The sequence below is a fragment of the Oenanthe melanoleuca genome, chromosome 1 (genome assembly GCF_029582105.1).
Source record: "Oenanthe melanoleuca isolate GR-GAL-2019-014 chromosome 1, OMel1.0, whole genome shotgun sequence".
NCBI lineage: Eukaryota > Metazoa > Chordata > Aves > Passeriformes > Muscicapidae > Oenanthe > Oenanthe melanoleuca.
In genome coordinates, this window is record NC_079333.1 from 35953679 (window position 1) to 35974890 (window position 21212).

General features: G+C 41.2%; 1 protein-coding gene across 1 annotated transcript in view; it reads left to right on the plus strand.

Annotated features, from left to right (window-relative positions):
- The window catches only part of FAT3 (FAT atypical cadherin 3), a 323797-nt gene that overhangs the window by 277712 nt on the left and 24873 nt on the right, over nt 1-21212 (plus strand). Inside the window, exons 19-22 of the mRNA XM_056496985.1 lie at nt 1788-2586; nt 10176-10310; nt 11334-11491; nt 18542-19010. Of these exons, the coding sequence (XP_056352960.1) occupies nt 1788-2586; nt 10176-10310; nt 11334-11491; nt 18542-19010 (1561 nt within the window). The remainder of the gene's footprint in view (nt 1-1787; nt 2587-10175; nt 10311-11333; nt 11492-18541; nt 19011-21212) is intronic.

A 21212-nucleotide genomic window follows, 5' to 3' on the forward strand; every position in this document is an offset into this window, starting at 1 on the left:
GTCATGGTCCCATAAGCTGTGTCTGAAATTCTTTCTTCCTCCACTTCCTTTGCTGGGGTTGATCTCTCTAAACACAACCTGTCTGTTCCTTTGCAAGCACATTTAATCATATTCACAGCAGCAGCAGCATCCTTAGATGCAATTGTTGGTTACGATTCACAAAGTATAAGCTCTGATGCTAATTAACTGTTCAAATCAAAGTTTTACATGTTTGCCATTTAATATCCTTGAAACCTATTTTTAGCCTTGTAGGGAAATTAGAAATCATCACCTTTCTTTCTTACCGTGCCTTAATCGTCAAATATCCTGCTTTTCAGAGTAATTCGCTAGCCAGAGTTCTAATGCAGCTAAAACTGGGCACAAAGAGTTAATTTGAGCAGCATCCTCTAGCTTTAGAGAGCCACATATTTCATATAAATGAAATATTAGGCCACCATGTCTGAGATGCACCAACATGATCAGGAAAGCACGCTGTTGGATTGTGGAGGCATGATTCCTCCCAGTATTATTTTCTTCAGGGATTTCTGCAGGGAAAACATATTTTATAGTTTCCTGTTGTGTATAGACCATAGAAGTGTTTCTTTCCATGCATATGTGCCAGAGTGTTGCTTTCATTTTTCCACTATCAGGTTTCTCCTCTGTATTAGGTTTATTAAGATTTAATGTTAAAATAGAAAGTGGAGTGAGACATAACCTCATTTGCATGTACTGGGTATTTGTCTGCACATATATATAAAATATTTTAAATACTCTACCCAGCTCTTTTAGGAGTGAAGATGAAAGAATTTTTGAGTGTATTAGAGTTACTAATCTGCTCCTAGTTGTGTCCGTATTGCTGTTGTCATCCTGCCATTTTTTCCTTCACCTTGTAAATTTTCCTCCTGTGTCCAAATACAAAGATCACTGAACATGTCCTACATCTCTGCCTAGTGGCAGTTTAGCCTTCTGTTCCTCTATGAAGCAAATAAATGTGTGGAGCAGTATATCATAATAGGGACTGCAATAAAACATTTTCCTTATTGTAGGAAAGGACACTGATTCAAGTTTGCACACTTTTCTGTCAAGATGGCCTTGGGTATTTGTCATACTTGCTCTTTTGCTATCTACAAAAAAGTGCAGATGATGCTACAATACCTGCTCTGGGTCATCCAGTAACTGGTCCAAGTGCAGTGCTGCTCTCATATTTTATCATTAGTAACAGCACAAGCACCTATTTCATTTTTGGAGGATGATAAATTTTATTTATGTCAAGCATGTTTCTTGATTGCTTCAAGTAAAGGAGTACAGAATGCTGTAGAAAAATTCTGAACTCCCTCACATTCTCACAAGCTAAACAGGGTCTGAAATGCTTTGGAACACGCCAAGCAATGGAGAAAGCTGATATTTCACTGAAATTGAGTCTCTTCTACAGGGTAGAAGTGAGCCCAAACTGTGTTTGGCACAGAATATACCACATTGTTGATATATTCTCCATTGTGAAGATGACAAGTGATAACTGTGGGATCCTGGGAACATTTCAGTTTGAGCAATGAGACATTCTACTAACACATTTCTCTCTGCAATCCACTTAGAGATCTGTGCTTCCCTAAAGAGTTTGTAAGTTCCGCCGCTAGAAATGGCTGAGACACTTCTTTACATAGGTATTTTGCAAATGCATTTGAGCGTTCTTTTGAGAATTTATTTTCAGAACTACTGATGCTGTGAGAATATATATGGCAAGAAGTTATGCTTGCAGGCTCTGTTCTATGTGTGGTTTTATTTTTTTATTTTTTTCTAAATTACATTAGGCAAAGGACTCTGGAAAGCCTCAGCAGGTTTCCCACACCTATGTTCAGGTGAGGGTTATTGAAGAGAGCATTCACAAACCAACCGCCATTCCACTGGAGATTTTCATTGTCACCATGGAAGACGATTTTCCCGGGGGAGTCATTGGGAAAATCCACGCCACAGACCAGGATGTGTACGATGTCCTCACCTACACGCTGAAATCAGAGCAGAGGAGCCTGTTCAAGGTGAACAGCCACGACGGGAAGATCATCGCCCTCGGCGGGCTGGATAACGGCAAGTACGTCCTGAACGTCTCGGTGAGCGACGGCCGCTTCCAGGTGCCCATCGACGTCGTGGTGCACGTGGAGCAGCTGCTGCAGGAGATGCTGCACAACGCGGTCACCGTGCGCTTCGAGAGCGTTTCCCCGGAGGACTTCGTGGGGCTGCACATGCACGGCTTCAGGCGCACGCTGCGCAACGCCGTGCTGTCCCAGAAGCAGGACAGCCTGCACATCATCAGCATCCAGCCGGTGGCGGGCAGCAGCCAGCTCGACATGCTCTTTGCCGTTCAGATGCACGGCGGCGGCTTCTATAAGCCTGCCTATTTGATCCAGAAGCTTTCCAATGCGAGGAGGCACTTGGAAAATGTGATTCGCATTTCTGCAATCCTGGAGAAGAATTGCTCCGGACTGGATTGTCAGGAGCAGCACTGTGAGCAAAGTCTGTCTATTGATTCGCATTCCCTGATGACTTACAGCACAGCACGAATTAGTTTTGTGTGTCCCCGCTTTTACAGGAATGTGCGCTGCATGTGCAATGGTGAGTACTGCTCCCTCTTCCCCTCCCATCGCTGCACATTATGCCACAGGATCCATTTTATTCCTCTGATGCAGATTGGAAGGGGCATTTCAATTCAGTCCACTAGAGCACGACTGGCTGGTGCGTTGTGGGAATTGATTTCTCAGGCTGGGGAAGAATTGTTCGTGTTTACTGATGTAAATGGAAGTTTATGAACTTTGGCCTTTGACGACAAAGACCGCTTTCCTGGAGGCTCTGCAATCAGAGCCATCAGCCAGCTTCCAGGGGAGGGGAGGGGGTGGGAGGGGAAGGATTGGGGAGAGGGAGGGATGGAGTTTCCCAATCATTTGGTGCCACCGCTGGAATAAACCTGGATTGTGACTGCAGCAGAGCAGCCTGATCTCCAGCAGTGCGCCAGCAGTCTCCAAGGAAAAGCACCCCTGACCTAAGCCAGGCAGGTGGAAAGGCCTTTTCCAGTCCTGTTGTTGCAGAGAGCTACAGAAACCAATGAAGTATTTTATTAGCAAGCACTTTTCCTGACCTTTAATACTACAGTAGGGGACAGGGTAGGTTTCTGGCTGCTCCACATTTTGGCAGAGATTCCACTTGGGGATATGACAAATAGACTTGAGAGCCAATCTTCTGTGTGATTCTGCACTTGGATTTTAAAACCTCAGGCAGTTATAATACTGGCTCTGTTTCTTTTGTTTGCCAGGCTATTTGCTCCTCATTCCACTTCATTTAAGAGCACAGAAAAAAAGCCACTGTAAAATCAATACATCTAAGTCTCCCTCATCTTCAGCACACATGCACACACAAAGCAATACAAGAATTCAGCAGCCATATCCCTCAATAACTAACCTTTGTTTCTGCAGCAGTCAGCAGGGCTTCATGTTTTACCACTGACCTTGGTGGGGATGAAAACAGGCATAAATTGCATAAAACTTGACCAGAAATATTTTTTCTTCCTGTGACACATGGATAACAATGCCATAGAAGTTCAATTCTGAAAAAAGTACCATGATTCTCTGAGGTACATTCAAGAGCAGACTATCTGTCTACTTTTTAAGTAAGAGTCTTATAAGCTTCAAATAGACATATCTATTATAACAATAGTCAGCATTTTGTTTCACATGAAAGGCTCTGAAGTGAAGGATTTTCACAGATTTAAAAGGGACAATGCTGCAATATCCTCCAGTCAGGTCCAGGAGCCAGTGCGGGAACACTGTCTGCCAAACTTCTTTATATTCTCTTAAGTTATAGCTTAGTCTCACTTTTGAATCAAGAAATCACAAATCCTCATCTCCATGGGGATAGTGATAGTCCTCACAGTCAGAAATTGGTTTTCTGGCAGCCAAAATTTTCACTGTTTATCATTTCATTTCACTACCTATTAAAGTCAATAATGATGTATTATTCCCTCTGCCTCATAATCCCTTAGCTTAACTCCAAAAAAGGGACTTTGCAGTGCGGCACAGTTCTGACCCAGCAGCTCTCCTGGCACAGCAAGTTTGCAGTGGAAGCACAGAAATTCAGCTGGGACAGCGATTTCCAAATTCTTCTGTCATGTAGCAGTCAATCCTCAGAATGGATGGCAGGCTGCTGGAAAGGCAGTGTGGTTCTGAGAGCAACTGTGGTCCCCAGCCTCTGGGCCATTTATCATGGCCTTGAAGACTGCTGTGTGGGAACACTTGCAACAGGCAGCTTGTCCTGGTCCTGCTGAAAAGCTGGAGGGCTTCCCACTGCCACTAGGTGCAGATTTGCCATGGGGGATCCACATGATTTGGGGTGAGGTTGAGCACATCCAGCCTGGCATACTGCCTGTAGTAAAAAAAATGTCCAGAGCTGCTGAGTTAGATATAGCTGCCCAGGAGGTGAACACCTTGGTGTCTGTTACTTGCACAGAAACAATACACCTTGGTGGGAAGCTAAAATTCATTCTTTGCACCTTCTCCTCATTAGTTAATGCTTCATCCTCTTCTATCGTTTTTAATTAAAGGAACCACAGAAAATATTTTTGGTATTTAGGTAAACACATGTTTTCTCACATAGGAGATAACACAGACCTGTGAGAATAAAATAGTTAGAGAATGTATGGGTAGTTTTGCTTTCAAGATAGCTAAAGATTAGAGTAAAAGAGTTAGAAAAATGCAAATACTTCTTCCATCAGCAGTCCTTATAAATAAATGCACAAATGCAGCAATTCAGGGAAAAGTGCACAAATTTATTTTGGCTTGTTTAATGAGACAGCATTAGCAAGATATTAGCAGTATAATAAAAGTATTATACTTCCCTTGTTGCTGAAAGAGTTCCACATCCAGTAAATATTAATACCTTGAATTATGAAAAATCCATTAAAATGCTGCATATGTTTCCAGAGATCTGATTCAATTACGGCCCAGAAAGCTTGAGATTGAACTAATTCACTCATTCTTGAAATATGTATCATACTTGGAGTGTTTTTCCCACTGGCAGATGTCACAGATATGCACAATTTATGCATGCCAGCTGTGCATAACTTACCTAGATTACCTTTGTGAGCAAACAGAGTTATCTAATGTGAAAATGCAGGGAGACTGTAGAGTAGGCAGTGGGTGAACTTTGGAGGTTCAGCAGCTCAGCTCTGGAAGGATAAGTTCAAAAGTTCACATGCATCAATCTTAGCTTTTAAATCAATAAAACTGAACTAAAGAATTTTCCAATAACAGACTGTCCCCTTAGATTTTTGGCTCATCTGTTTGTGTTTGTATGGAAAATATTGTCACAAACTGGGGTTTGTGTCAGTGTGACCAGAGGGGCTATGTGATTTCCAGCCTCCCATCACATGGCATGAGGTATGCAAACATCTGTCAGTGCTGGGGAAAAGAAAAGTAGGACAAATGGAATAAATATATTCCTGTAAAATAGTTCTCATGGCATTCTCATTTTTCAGAGGCAGAAATCTATTATTTTTTTTTATTATGCAAAGTAATTCTTTTGTGTTGAGACAAAGGTCCAGGGGCAGAGCAGGTTTTGTTGGAACTACTTTGCTCTTAGAGTTGTTCTGCATTATAATCTTACAAAAGTGATGGTATATTAATATGTTCACAGGAGAGGGATAGATTGAAATAATCTTGACAAATATGGGCATGTATCTGCATCTGTGCTGGTCACTCCAGGCCCCATTTGCACACAGTGGGAAGAACAAGGTATTCTTAATAATGTGATACATCTCTCCCTAGATGTCTAAAATCAGTCAGATGAATCATGCCCTAAAGTTAGATGAATTCCATTTCAAGTGTTTAATATGGTTCTGGCCTAATAGTTTAAAAGAATTTTTCTAATAGACCCAGGAGAGTTCAGTTAAAGTGCAGGCACATCCATGTCATTTAATCAAGAGAACAGCAGTCTTGGACCACTTTCTCATGAAACAAGACAATTCAGACGTTATAAAGCCACTTCTAGTATTTTGTGAATGCTCTGACAGAAAGAAGCCATAGGCTCTGAGGATCTGCTGTTAATACAGGACCTATTCTTCTGAGCTGATTTTTGGCCTCAGCTCCACAGAGCACACATGGCCTCTAAAAGATATTGTTTGGATGCTTTGGAGGACTGGGCATCAGCAACCTGGGTTCTTAGCGTTTCAATTTTCAGGAAGCACACACATGCGTATTAATGAGCCTGGAATTCTCCTGAAAAGGAAAATTGAAGAAAAAGGTCTGTGCTTGGGAACAAAGAACTGCAGATACCTTTGTTAGATCTGGCTGTAGTCTGTTTAATGTCACCTTTGTCCAAGAAAAGTTTTCTCCCTGTGAATATCTCCAGCAGTAAAGCCTATGCTAAGAATGCACAAGCTCATCATATAAAAAATGGGAGAGTTGCAGCAAGAAGTGGGAGCATGACTGCAGAACCAGAGCAAGTGGGAATTTCTGTCTATCACTTGAAGAGTCCTAATGGGACCTGGCTTTAAGGAGGGGGTGAAAGTGTTCAAATGTCTTGTCATTTAAAACTTGGAGAGGATCTGTTTCATTGGGACATTCTAAGCGACACAAAGTTTTCCAGGGGCACCTGAGCCAGGTGAAATCTGTAGCTGGCTTGTGCAGAAACTACTCTGTGGTGGAATAGTCACTGCCTACAATACCTGGTCAGTGTACTCCAAAAATATAAGCAGATTTCAGATCATGAGTTGCCAGTCTTCTCTCCACAGTAAACTTAATTATTATTTGAAGTAGCAGCTCGGAGTTTGCTTTACAAGCTTCCTGCAGCTCTGGCTTTCAGGAATCTCCCTCCTTTCAAGCTTTTTTTCTGCAAGTGAGAAAAACAGTCTTTTTAATACTAAAAGAGATTCGGGAGACTGGGCTGATAGAAAACCACCTAATATAACAAGGCTTAAGTTAAAATTGTTGAAGCACTCAATTTTCAAAACATATTTACAATCTTAGAAGTGCTCCTTTTTTGAAGGAATAGGAATTAAATAAATCTCTCATCTTGCAATGGAACAGTGTTTTCTTCCTCGGTATATTGGTTAGAAGATTGAAATACTTTTATCTTCTTTTAGAGAATCAAACTGAAGATGATCTGTCAAAATCAAGTGGGTCTATTCCACCTTTTCCTGCCATGCACTGCTTGATGCTAGCTCGTGTGTTTCTGTGATGCCTTGTAGAGAACAGTTTTATTAATACTAATATGAGTTTTCAAGATAATGCTGTGGATTGTCTGGACCTGCCTAGAAAAAAAAAAGATCAATTTGAACCTATATTTCTTGAATCTTTTATTAGATGGAAAATAGACTGCTCTTTGGAGTGCAAATGCAACATTAGAATAATTTTATTTAAACTCTGGCTGTAAATCTTTGATGTGGACAACGTAACCTTGAACAATTTTACAATTTTGCTCCACATAGTTGTGAAATCAGCCTGAAAATGTGTGTTAGCTGGGGCAATGCAATAATGCCCATTTGTAGCTTATGTATTTATAACCATACAGACAGGCATAAAGCATTTCTCACAAGCCTGAATATTTTAAAGTTTTGTGACAGCTATGAAATGCTGCTGCAGCAGAATGAATAAAAAGTTGGTTTCCTTGTAGTTTACCTGAAGGAGTGTTCTTGGCCCTTCAGGATAAACAGTTATCTCCACTGTTCCACTGTTGGAGCACGTTAGATCTTTTCCATATATTTTTTGAATGTGGAAAGATGGCTCTAAAGTGCAAATCAGAGTTTGAATCAGATAAAAAAAAACCTGGCAGAGATGGATAACAAAGTAAGCTGTTCCTTTATTGCTTCGTGTCAAAGATACAGTCATAGGTTAGGGGATGTGAAAATTTGCAGAGCCACATTTGGAAATCTCAGTGCCTCTTTCTGCTGCACAGTGACGAGCTGTGGGGCTTTAGTCCAAATATCACATCTGTCAGCTACACAGAGGCTCACTTGAATTGCAGCCTCACAAAAGGTTTAAGTTTGTTCAAAGAACAGATAAAGTCTGCAGACACCAGAATGCTGTGTATTTGTCACATAAGAATGAGTTAAAATAGCTAAAACAACCAAGGTGAAAATACAATGCAGCCTGTAGAATTTTTAACAACTTGCTGTAATCTCAGAAATAATTGTTACTTGCCATTGAATTCTAAGAAATTAGGAGTTTTATTCTAAAAAAAGCCAAACAAACCAAAGTATAGAAAACATCATATTCTCTGTTAAATTCTACAGATCTAAATAGAATATAAATCTGTAGTCCAGAACCCTATGACAGTTTTTTCTTGATTCTATAAGGCCTAAAGTATGACTGTATTTCAGTTGTTATTCCTGCTAATGTTACCTGCTAATGTTATTAATAAACATTGCTATGCATCATTTTCTAACAGAGCTACAAGCAGTACTGTAAATCTTTTACTCCATAGACCTCTCAAACAAATGTTTGATAAAGGAGGGGAGGATGTTAAACGTTAAATTGACTGTGTTGTACATCAAGGAAGACATTTACAGTAATTGCCATATTTGTAGTCAGCCCATGTCCACTTTGAAAGCTCCAGTAGTCATTTTTCTTTTCCCAGAAAATACTTACAGTGTCAGGTAATTTCAGCTGTGCTTACTATGAGCCCTGCTTGGCTTGTACAAAAGTGTGAGAGCAGTAAGATTCTTTCTTTCATTACTTTTGGAGATGTACTCCATGACAGGTTGATTCCTTCCTTTGTAAACTGTAAATAAAAAAATGTGCTCAAGAGTAAACTAGTTTTTGAATATGATAAGAATCCTACAATACAGACCCTGCAATATACAAGAACTGACAATATTCAGAAAGCAATGGTAGGAAGATGCTTTTTATCATTAAATTCATCACCTGCATGTCTTAAATAAAATAACTTGATAAACAAAAGAAGAGGTGTCTGTCCATTCCCAGCAACTGCCTTTCCCTCCATTCATGGTGGGGCTGCAAATCAACAAAGGCAAGGGCAGTAGTGCCTTTTTTCCTGCACTTGAAGTCTGCTTTCATACCACCCATGCTTAGATGCCCAAAGGTAGAAACTGATTATTGCAACCAAGAAGAGGCTGGCTGTTGTGGAAATCCCATTTTTCTGAAAATTCATATATTAAGCAGCAATCGTTGTATCATGTTTGCATTATTATAGACAGTGTGTGCACATCTTTTCAGATAAGGGCAATCAAAACATTTATTTGGACACTTTTGCATTGAAGTTTTAGCCAAACCCCATGAAATGCAAAAGATTCTTTTGACATTGACAGTCTTTAAATAGTAAGTGCTCAGCTTGATAGATGTAAAAAAATCAGGGAGTTTTGAAAAACCTACCTATAATTGTGTTGCTCAAGTATTCTAACCAAATTTGAAAGTCAGTATACTTGTGTCCCTGAAGATTAGAGAAAAGGAGGGCAGGTTTTGGTAGCCTAGGCAAGCTGGGTAGGATGTGTGATCTCACAAATACTAGGAGGAACACAGAGGGAGGGCAAATTTGCCTCTGCTGTATGATCAAGCTGACAGCATGGCCTGTGTAGTATGAGAATTAAAAATCCAAGTGTCATTGTAGCCAGGTATGGCTTAGAATTCCAGAATATCCTGAATTGGAAGGGACTCACAAGGATCATCAAAGTCCAACTGCTGGCCCTGCACAGGACCACCAAGAATCACACCATGTGCCTGAGAGCATTGTCCAAATGCTGATTGAACTCTGCCAGGCTTGGTGCTGTGACCATTTCTACCTCCTAAAATTTGCTTCTCGTGGGTGTGCTGGGAGAAAAGGAGTGCATATCTTCAAGCAGTTTTTTTCCCTCATATCTCAAAAGCCCCTTTGCAGAAAGCTTTGTGGGAAAAAGAATGGCCTGAGAGTTATCACACCATTTATAAACCAGTTACTGCTCATAATAGTTCGTTTTTATAATATGCTCCCATGGGGTTTAAGGCAGTCTTTGGAAAAGAACTATTGCAGTTCTGCTGTGCACTTGTCCAAAAGCTGTTCATTCTGTGGAGGTTTGTTGGGGCTTTTTTGTTGTTATTATTATTAAGCCATATTTTGCTTGCACTGAAGCATGCAATCAATAGTTGTCTTTCATTACTCCTTTATTGCAGCAGATCATGCTTTACACTGTGGATCCCTGATGGTATTTTGACTTCTTGCAGGAGGACTCTGCCCAGGGTCCAACGACCCCTGCCTGGAGAAGCCGTGTCCAGGGGACATGCAGTGTGTGGGGTACGAAGCCAACCGGAGACCCTTCATCTGCCAGTGCCCACCAGGAAAGCTTGGCGAGTGTTCAGGTGCATGTCACAGCCATAAAGGGGGATGTGCTTGGACAATGAAGTGCTGCCATTCTCATTTTGTAGGCAGAGGTGCCAGTGAAGTCAACAGAAAACATACTGCTTAACCCATCTCAGCACGGGCACTTGGGGTGTCTGTTTATAAGCCCTGTAAATACTTGTCTTTATAGCTATGGGGCTGTGTGTATACTGTGATCCAGTTTCTGTTTGGAAATTCCCACTGGCTTGCTTGAATACCAGCTCAGTAAAACAGACTGCTGAGAAAACAGGATTTTTCCTGGAGAATGTTATGCCAGATGTTTTCCTGCCCATGGGCAAAGCTCCATAATTAACTCTTCTGCTTACTATTCAGATTACCAAAATTCCAACCTTTATTAATGAAAACACTACACTATCCCAAAAAAAGAAAGTTTGAGCACATCTGTTAGTTCTCTGCATCTGGGTTGTTCCCTGGGATATGAAGAGCCAGGTGGACAGCCAGTGAAGTAGAGCTTTCTGTTGACTTCAGTGAATCCCAGGCTGCAGGACAGAGGATTTGTGCTGTTTGCCTGATGAAATCATGGCAGATACTGAACTGTGATCCTGGGCACTGGTTGCAGGGAACTCATTGCAAGTGTTTGGCTGACATCTGCCCACACATAACTTGACACCCATAACTCAACTGTCTGATGTACAGGTGTGGTCATCTTTGATTCCCTCTGTTATCAGTGAGGCAAGACTGGTGCCTCCAGCAGTGTATGAGCTGAAAAATGCTGAATACTTGGAGAAACTTTTTTTAAAATTATTTTTAAGTATGAAGAAATAGAACTTTCCTCTATCTCCTGAAAAATAGCTTAAGAGCAGAAATGCAGAAATACTTTGTAGTACATGCCAGCTTTGTTTTCTCTCATCAAAAATGGGTTTTATTTATTTTTTTCCTAGTCATTCTCATTAACTTTATAAATTCTTTAATTGCTTAACAGTTGAGGAATTGTTTTATGTATCACTAAAAGCACATGTGTCTTTTCAAAATGGTTGTTTCAGGCCACACTTCCCTTAGCTTTGCTGGGAATAGCTACATTAAATACCGTGTTTCTGAAAATAGCAAGAAAGAGGAATTCAAGTTGGCTCTCCGTCTGCGAACCCTGCAAAGCAATGGGATTATAATGTACACCAGAGCAAATCCCTGTATAATTCTGAAGGTAATTAAAATAACTTCTCTTTTCTGCAGTTGTTTTTCTTGATCCTATATTTTCTTGATTCTATATTTTCTCTTGGCTCTTGATTTGGAGAATGCTGTTCTCATTTCGGCTGTAGATTGAGAAGATGAAGTCTGATTCTAACAGGGAAAAACAATTTCAACACCAGCAGCAGCAACAACGATCAGAAAAGCAGCTTGTTAGTGGTACTTTAGTTGGAAAATTCCCCACTGGGTGCTGTTCATTATAAGCACATTATGTGTCTGTGTGCAGGAGCCAGTCTGCACGAGATGCAAGATTTGGCCATTTATATGACTGTGTAGTCAAAACGAAGCCTGCTGAAATTGCTGTTCTTCCCTTCTGTCCTGTCTGTGGTTAGAGGATATGCCCTCACTGTTAGTGAGCTAATTCCAGGAACCAACTGCTTAGAACATGTCTCCTACTGAATATGAATATCTCTGCACTCTCTGGATTGAGATTATTTGTTGATAGAGTCATAGGGTCAGTGGAAATTGATACCAAATCAATATTTAATTGATAAGTTTCCATGCATTTTAATCTTTTTTTCTTTTATTTTTTGTTTTTTGGAATGGTAAATAAATGCTGGATGGACAGGGAGTACTAGGCTCATCCAAGAGCCTGCACATACAGTATTTCTGCTATAGCCTCTAAGGTACAAAATGAAAACATTGACATTTGTAATTCAGCCACATTTTATAATTCTGCAGTGGGAGAAATGGCACAGAGCCTTTTGTGTCTGTATTTGCAATGTAGGGACCTTTTGGCTGAATGCTAAGGTAATGTTAAAGTGGCTAGATGAGTTAATAATGGGCAACAAATAATTGTATAGCTGTTAGACTGAAGTATTTCATGAGCAAGAGTACTGTCTGTCATTCACCAGGAACTGTCAGTATTGTTCAGATTTACACAAGACAATTAACCTCTGCTTTGAGATGCACAGAAATGCAGTTTATACTTTCAAGTATATATTTTTGTGTAAAAAAACCAAACTAAAATTCAGATTGGAAGACCTCTTTTGAAGTCTTCATCATGCTTGCTCTTAGCATATGGCAGTAGGTAATGTCTGCAAGTTTTTAATTTCAAAAAATACCTGGGAAAAAACAAATGGCCCTGGTGAATGCTGCCACTTGAAAACAATAGGAGATGGTACAGAGATGGCCTGAATTGGAGTTAGAATAGTGATAGTAGAAGTCATTTTGCTAGAGTTTTGTATATAAGGCTTTCATCATTAAGGAGCACAGCATATCATAAACATAACTAAGTGAAAATACCCAGTTGGAGCAGGGAAATTTTGCCACCAAAATAGAAAATTTGCTGCTACTATTTCTACCAAAAAAAAAAAAAAAAAAAAGCAAACAAATGAACACAAAAGCAAACAAAACAAAAAAAAACAAAACAAAATCCAAACCAGTAAGAGAGCTCCCCTTTCCAATCACCTGAATTGAGTTTTTAGTTGAGAGGTAGGAATCATGTTTTCAGTCCCTGCTTCACATGATCACCTAATTATTTTGCTTTGAAAGATGCTGAGTTAAAAATAATACTTCAAGGAGCAGCAACAAGAGCTGTGATTATTGTGCTCCAATCTTAGTCAGCAACCTCCATATCAAGCTGTTTTGTTTCCTAGGTCTTAGAAACAAAGAAAGAGAAAGTAGAGAGCTTATATGCAACTGCTACATCTGGTATCTCATAAGTGAGTCCAGGGTTGTGTATGGATGCAAAGCCTCTGCTTTCTCCTGTGCATTTATCAGGGGATTTATATATTTATAGGGAATTGCCTTCTCCAAGCCTGTGGTCAGCTTTTCAGTAGGGCAGGATTCACTGTTGCAGTGAGTGTGTCCTTTTCCCAGGTCTGGCACTGGGCTTCTGCATGCATGGGGTTTAAAGGAAGCAAAATCATTACATTCAGCATAGTTTTTTTAAGAGATGGTATCACTTATAAGATCAGGTATTATCAGTTTGTGAAGGTCTTTTAGCTGAGGAATATCAGCTGAGTTCTCACAGAGGTGATCTGTGGCAGACAAATGGCATCATGCACAAGGGATTCAGCCTTATCAGGTCTCTTCAGGGATGGCAGCTGGCTCATGGACTGCACTTAGGGGATCCCTGACTCAGGTGTTTTCAAGGAAGTTATGCTTGGACTTTCCAAAGTCCACACTTTTTTTTCATTCTTAAACCAGAGGTAAGGCTTCCTTTTTTTCCTTTAACCAGGTATATATGTTGGTAGGGAGGGAGGCACTCAGAAATGAGGCCATTAAGCAGATTAATTAAAGGTCTATAAATGTGAAGTTGTTATCATTTGAGCATTGCTTTCAATTAGATTAAACATGAGGAGAAGCTTTCCAAATAGAGGATAAAGGATGAAATCCTGTGTTCTTTTGAGCACTCTGGAATCACTCCAGCAAAGCACTTAATCACTTGCTTAACTTCCTGTATTTGAAAGCAATTGGAACTATTCACATACCTTAATTTTAAGCATCTACTTAAGTATCTGCTGGATTAGCACCAGAGGGCCCAGCACCATCACTAAGCTTCAAATAAAGGCAGAGGTAGAAGAAATTTAGACCCACAAAGTATGAGCCCATGGGAAGACAGGCAGAAAACACCTGTTCTGTCAGGGCATAGAGTGGCATTGATTGTTTTGAAGCAAGTCCCTGCCATTGCAGTCTGTTTAAACATTAATGCTGCAATATGCTTTTTGGTGTTTAAATGACCAGTTTAGTTTTGGAAGCTCATGCATTTGTGATAACTCCAGGGATGGAAATATTTCATAATCTTAACACAGTGTCCTTCCTGGATGAATAATCAATTCCATAGAGCAAACTGCTTGTCTACTACTTTGCTGAAAGCCTACCAGCTACACTGTATTGATATAATAAAATAAGGGTGTTATTTATTCAGCTGTTTTAACAAAGCAACTCATGCATTGATTTTGAGAGGTTGGCCTTTTTTTCTTGTTTTGGTTTTTTGGGTTCTTTTGGTTTTGTTTTGCTTTGTTTTTATTTCATGCTCTTGCTTTTAAGACAACGGGAGCAAAATGAGATGCAGGTTAATGTTGACTTTTTTCCTTTGTAAAGATTGCATGTTCCAAAACTGTGCCATCATTTCCTTTTTACCTATGTAGCAGCTAACTCAGAAAAGTAAGATTTAACCATTTTAACCATTACAAAGCCATTGCATAAGGGAATTCCATTTGCTTTTTCTAGGAATATAATGGAGATCCATCTTGTTTTGTGAAATGTTAAGGATTAAAAATAAGTAAAGAAAGACTTTCCCATCGTGCCATAAATATGGCAGCTAAACAGTAAAAGGCAAGCATATGTTCTTCTGTCCAGGCAGTTAATGTGAAACTTTGTGTGGTTTAGTTAAGTGTGTATCATACATTTTAATGCATTACTGCTGCATGGCTTATGCTGGCTAGAACTGAAGTTTGGATATGATCCCAGTTGTGGCTGGAGTTGAAACGAGTAATATTTTAATTAAATACATCATTTTACACAAACGAACCTGAAATGCAATTCAGCTAACAAAATATTTCCCCAGATAGATTAGGAGGCAGCATGCTGTATCCATGGTGTTTGACTGCAGATGGACTGTGTGAGCTGGAGGGGGTCTCAGAAGAACCATTTGATCATTTTATTACCTATGTTGATACACAAATATGGATGTTAGCCAAACATCTTAGCCAGACTAATATTCTGATATAATTTACAGTATGTGTTTGGCTCCATTCTGCTCATTGAATGAAATTGTTGAAATGTAACAGATTGCATCAGCTTTTGGAGTCTTCACTGTTCTTTTAACTTCTCTACAGGTGAGGAATCTTGTGGCATGTATGCTTAAGTGTACATTAACCTTTCTGTCATAGTTGTTATAACTGAGACTGTTAAACCCTGAGCCTAGAAAGCACTGGGAAGCTTTGTGAGAATTTTCTGCCCAGCTAGGATGAAGGAGTGTCTCTGTGCTTTCAGTTTTACCTGTTGGGTGGAAGAACCTTCTCCTCCCTGCCTGGCCAGTCCAGCTGCTGAGTACTCAAGAATGGAGCTCTTTGCAGCATCTACTCCTTGCCAGCTCTTCCTGTTCTTCCTACTCCTCCTCAAGGTCCATCAGGGGACAAATGTTTCCTCCCAGCCCCTCTACAGCAAGGCCCATGACCATCTGATTAATGAAAGTACTTTTATGGTCCCATTGCTAGGGGTATCTGGGCATGTCCCACAGTCTTTAATGTATGTATCTGTAAAGCAGTGGTGTGAGGTAGGGAAATGACGTTACCCCTCTTTTACTGATGGAGACCTGAAACTAATGGCTTGCTTGAGATCTCAGAGGAAGCATGTTGCAGAGTGTGGATTCCCATGCAAATCTGTCATGTCTTAGGCTAGTATTGTAAGCATCAGACCATCCCTTCCATCTTTCACTCTAGTTAGAGGTTACTCGTGTTTCTTCCATAACAGGAAGGAAACTTAACCCTTCAGGCAATATATATTTGCTGCCTATGTCAGATCATCTGCGGGTAAAAAAGAAATAAAAGTGGATGAGAAAGATGTATAAAACATATTTTAATGGCAAATCTTTTAGATCATAGTTTCCTGTATACAAATGGTGTAATATTTATCCCAGGTGCTCAAATCTGGTGTTGTATTTATAAAGATAATTGGAAAAACATGTTCTGTGAGTAAGAGTAATAGACACGCAGGCAGTAGGTCCTTCAGGGCATAAGTAGTCATAGGGGAGGTATATGTATATTATACACAATCAGTGGAAGAGTTTCCATAGGAAAAAGCCTTTTGAGTAAGCAGCAAGTTATCTGCTTATCCAGTGATGGCTGTTTTTTCAAAGTGGAATATGTTGGCATACATTTTGCTGTTTGATTTGTATTCCTGGTGAGACAGACCACACTTTCTGGGCAACACCTTCAGTGTTTATGAACTGTTTTGTTGCATAGGGAGGAAAGAAACTATTGCTCCGTCTCTGGAGAGAAAAAAATCTCTGTTTATCAGGGCATCTTGTTTACCAAGATTTCTCCTGAGAAAATGCTTTAACAGATCCAATTTCAATCTACAGAAACTGTTTATGGCTGAGTTTTGAGTCCATGTTTTTTAATGAAAAATGATCTAGACTGATTATTCTATACATCCATTAGCCTTATTTGATTGAGCTGTAGGGGTGTCAAGCAACATCCATCCCTCAAGCATGTATTACAGTCACAGATCTGATTTCTTTACATCCCCAGATCAGGGACTTCAAAACAGCCGTGTATTCATAGCAGGGGCTAATTCTAACTCCTTCTACATGTGTATTCATTCCTCTACACCCTCTCAAACCATGCAGAGCAAGTGGGCAGCTGGCATGTAAGGGAGCTTGCCCATGCTCAGCACCTCAGTGTCCCTGATGCCAAGCAATTGCCAAGCAGAGGAGTGCTGTGGTTTATACCCCTACTTCCCAGTGTGTTTTGGCTTGAAGTCCAGTTCAGAGTCAGCCACTCAAGAAACCAAGCATTTGTAAAGGAGAAGGAAATCCAGAGATCTGCACGTCTCAAGATTTTACCCCTAGCTTGTCTCCAGGTAGTTTTGTCAACCTCCAAGGACATAAAATGCTGATAATGGCACAGCAGCACAGTCTGCTCCTGTAGGTTTAACACCTTCCTGTTTACCTTCAACCACATCCAGGATCCTGGCAGAGAAGAGTTTGGACAGTCACATCCCAAGAGGTGTCTCCATCTAACATGCTAAAAATGGTCAAAGGCAGGTGGACACACTGCAGCATCCTCACATCTGCATTTGCCATGCCAATTCAGCAGGCCACCAAAGCTCTGTGAGGTTCTTGCATTGACAGTGGTGGCAGCTCTGCTCTCACTGTGGGGAGCAGTCAGACTCTGTAGCAGATACACCTGTGAGAGGACAATGTGAGCTGCCTGGTAGGATGAAGAATGACACGGCACCTGAACTTTTGAGAGGGATAAATAATGGGACAGAACTGTCTTGAAATGGGGGGTTTGCAGAAATAAATACTTCCTAGAGCATGACATTAAGGTAAAATACTTGGAAGAGCTTTCAGAGAGCTTGAATCTAATTAATGTGTCATAAGAAATTATTTCCAGCCTTGTCAGCCATTTTAAACTTATATACCATCTGGTAGGGAAACCTAAAATCTTTGGGTAAACTGGTAATGAGGAAAACAGCACTTCATATCAATTCCCTCACTCTGCACTTTGCCTGCCCCAGCAGGGTAGCACAGATTTTCCCTTTATGAGGGATGGGTGAGGGAAAGGAGGGAGAGTGAGAAACCCCCTAAAATCTCTCTAAATCCATGAGTCCAGCATAAATATTAGGAAAGAAAGAAAAGTAAAACTAATCATGTCATCTATGAGGTATAGACACAGCAGATTGTGTAGTATCTTTGGGAAATGACTGACTTTTGTTCAACTAGTATCTTACTGTTGCAATTAGAGATACTGAACTTATGATGTTTAGGGGCAAATCCACACCTTGTTGGGATGCTCCTAAAGGTTACAGAAGGCCAGGGTGCTGCATGAGCAGAGTACCTAACATCACCAGCTGAAAGTGTGGCCATTGGCTTTGCCACAAGGCTCTCCAACACTACGAGGTGATCCTGTGCCCTGCCTGTCCTTTTGTAACAACAACCACTGGGAGCTGAATCACAGCTCTCAGACTTGCTGAGAGGGACACAGCTGTTCAACAGCAGAGCCAAGAGCAGAACAAGGGTCCTCAAGTCCATTCCCTGTTCAGTAAAACATATAATTATCCTGGTTTTCACCTGTGTTCTGCACCCATATGGTTTTCTGTATTTTGACTTTTCCTGCAGTAATTGGCTTTGGGCAAATTTGAAGTAAGCTGATATTTTCCACCTCATTTTTTTTTTGCTCCTGATAAAGGCACAGCTTAATGCTGTTTTAGTGTCATGTAGGAGAGTGTGCAGACTGTCTAGAAGTTCTCTGTGCTTCCAGATTCTCTGTGAGAGCGTATTACGAGACAGCTGAGCGCCTGAAGCGCTTTGATTTCTGCTTTCCTCCCGCAGATTGTCGACGGCAAACTCTGGTTCCAGCTGGATTGCGGGAGCGGCCCGGGAATCCTGGGAATCTCTGGCAGGGCCGTTAACGATGGAAGCTGGCACTCGGTGTTCCTGGAGCTGAACCGCAACTTCACCAGCCTGTCCCTGGACGACAGCTACGTGGAGCGCCGCAAGGCGCCCCTCTACTTCCAGGCGCTCAGCACCGACAGCTCCGTCTACTTCGGCGCCCAGGTGCAGGTGGACAACGTCCGCAGCCTGACCGACAAGAGGACCACGCAGGTGCTGAGCGGCTTCCAGGGCTGCCTGGACTCGGTGGTGCTCAACAACAACGAGCTGCCCCTGCAGAACAAGCGCAGCAGCTTCGCGGAGGTGGTGGGGCTGACGGAGCTGAAGCTGGGCTGCGTGCTTTACCCCGACGCCTGCGAGAGGCACCCCTGCCAGAACGGCGGCACCTGTACTGCCGTGCCATCTGGTGGTGAGTGCTTTCATTACCTCACGGCTTCCCCTCCCCGCCTGCCTCTGCCGTTTAGTGCCCGAGATGGTTTTGTGCGGCAGCATGCTTGAAAAATCCCGTGAACTCTATAAAACTCTGATAGGTATTGCAAATTGGGTAAAAGCTGTTTGCTCTATAAATAACAGTGAAATGGTGCCCCTTCTTATTGCATTAGTGTTCCAGGAGGAAATTGATTTATTGGCTGTTAGTATAATCCTATTTCTATAGAAACCAATAGAATTACAATTACTGTAATGTTCAGCTGGATTTTTCAGAATCCATTTACAGCATCCTTACAGCATTGAGGGCTGTACACAAAGATGGTGATTTGAAATGTCCATCACAGATGTAACAGCAGTGTTGCCTTACTCTGTTTCCAAAGCTGTCACAAATAATTACTGAGCTATCCACAAACACCTTCGTCCTTTTGTAAGTGAGTAATTTGATTACATGTCTGCGTGGAAAATAGCAAGTTGGGCCCATTATAAACCCCCCTGAACTGTATTTTACAGCTTTCTCAGAGCTTGAGTGCTCTAAAGTCTAAGTAATGTTATCCAAATTTTATAGGGCATTGATTTAAACTGTGCTTGTGTTGGAGTTTCCTATCCAGTGGTTATGTGGTGGTTTGTGTGATTTGATACCAGTGAACTTACTGCAGTGCACAAGTTACCAGAACAGTTAGTTAGCAGGAGAAAAGTGAATGGCACACATGTAGAACATTCCCTCTCAGGCAGTTCTCTTTTCTGCAGTGTAGGAGGTTCCCTTCCAATTTCCCATACTGTATTAGCATGCAGCATTGCATACCTTTTCTGACAGAATAGAACTTCCTCTGAAAAGGAGGCTGCTCAACAGAAGTTCTCTGCAAGTTCAGAGCTTTCCATTCACTTACTGTCAGTATGTTTTGTTCATGGTTCTCTAGGGAAGTTCCCAGTAAATATGGAGCATTTAACCACTGTCCCATGGCTTTCTCCTTTAATGTGTCCGTTCAATTCCCTTGCACCCATAGTTATTATTTCTGTTTTTCATTAGTTTAAGCCTGACTCCCATATTTTCTTTCTGAGTCCCCTCCACCACACAGATTTTTTTAGGCCTAAACTTCAGATCAGTTCAAGACTGAGGGGGAAGATCTGACCAAAACTGCGATAAGTTTTTCAGTTGGGTAGCCCCATTCGTATAAAGTAAGTCCTGAAAATAAGGATTTGTCCATCCTGGGCTGTCTCATCTAGCATCCCCTCTGGATCTTTGACTTTGAGGACAGTTGAAGGAATGAAGCACAGCCCTGGCAACCCAGGATGTGTTGTGAGGCACAAGGAGAAATATTGCAGTTCTTGTATTTGTCCTTAAGGGTCTTTATTTACTAAAAGAAGGAGAGAAAAGGAGGGCTGTACAAGGGAAAAAGAAAGTAATTCTGAGACAGAAGGATGCTGCAGCCACTGGAAGAATTGCTAAGCATGATTCTTGAAATTCCTAGGAAATATGGCCGTAGTATGTGTGGGAACATATGTATGATGGCTTTGATTCAGAGTCCATACTTAATAAATCAGGTTAACCATTCGCCTCACATCCTAGGAAGCATGAGAACAGTTCATTCTATTGATTTTGAGTCTATTTACAGTATTGCTCAGCAATCTCATGATGACTAAATTGAAACCTTTCTAACAGAACTCCTTACAGTAATTCTTTTTTCTCCCAGCACTATGTGCATGCCAATCCAAACTGAGGGGAGACACGGGGTAGGGGAGAAACAGGCAGCCCTGAAGTTTAGACCAATCTTAGTAGTGGAATGGCAAATACCATTTTCATGTCAACAGAATTCTCTGCTGGAAAGCAGTCACAGAACTGATTGAACGTGCCTGTGTTGCTGCCTCGGCGAGGGGCATGTGCCCTGCAGGGATGTTTTGGCTGCCTGCCGTCAAAAAATCTGTTTGCTGTTTTTACTGTCTCAGCAGTGGGTGTAAATAAAGGATTGTTATAAAGCTGTAATTCCAGTGCAGTGGGCCCTGACTGTATGTCAGTGGTTCTACAGCCCAACCCTCAAGGAGAAGGCATGGGCACTTTTGCTTCCACTAGGCAAAGCAATTCTGTTGATGGTGTCCTCCATATGCTGAAAGGCCACACAATTAAATTCTAAGAGCACAAGAGTCCAACAGCATTACAAGTCCTAGTTGCAGAACCACAAATTGC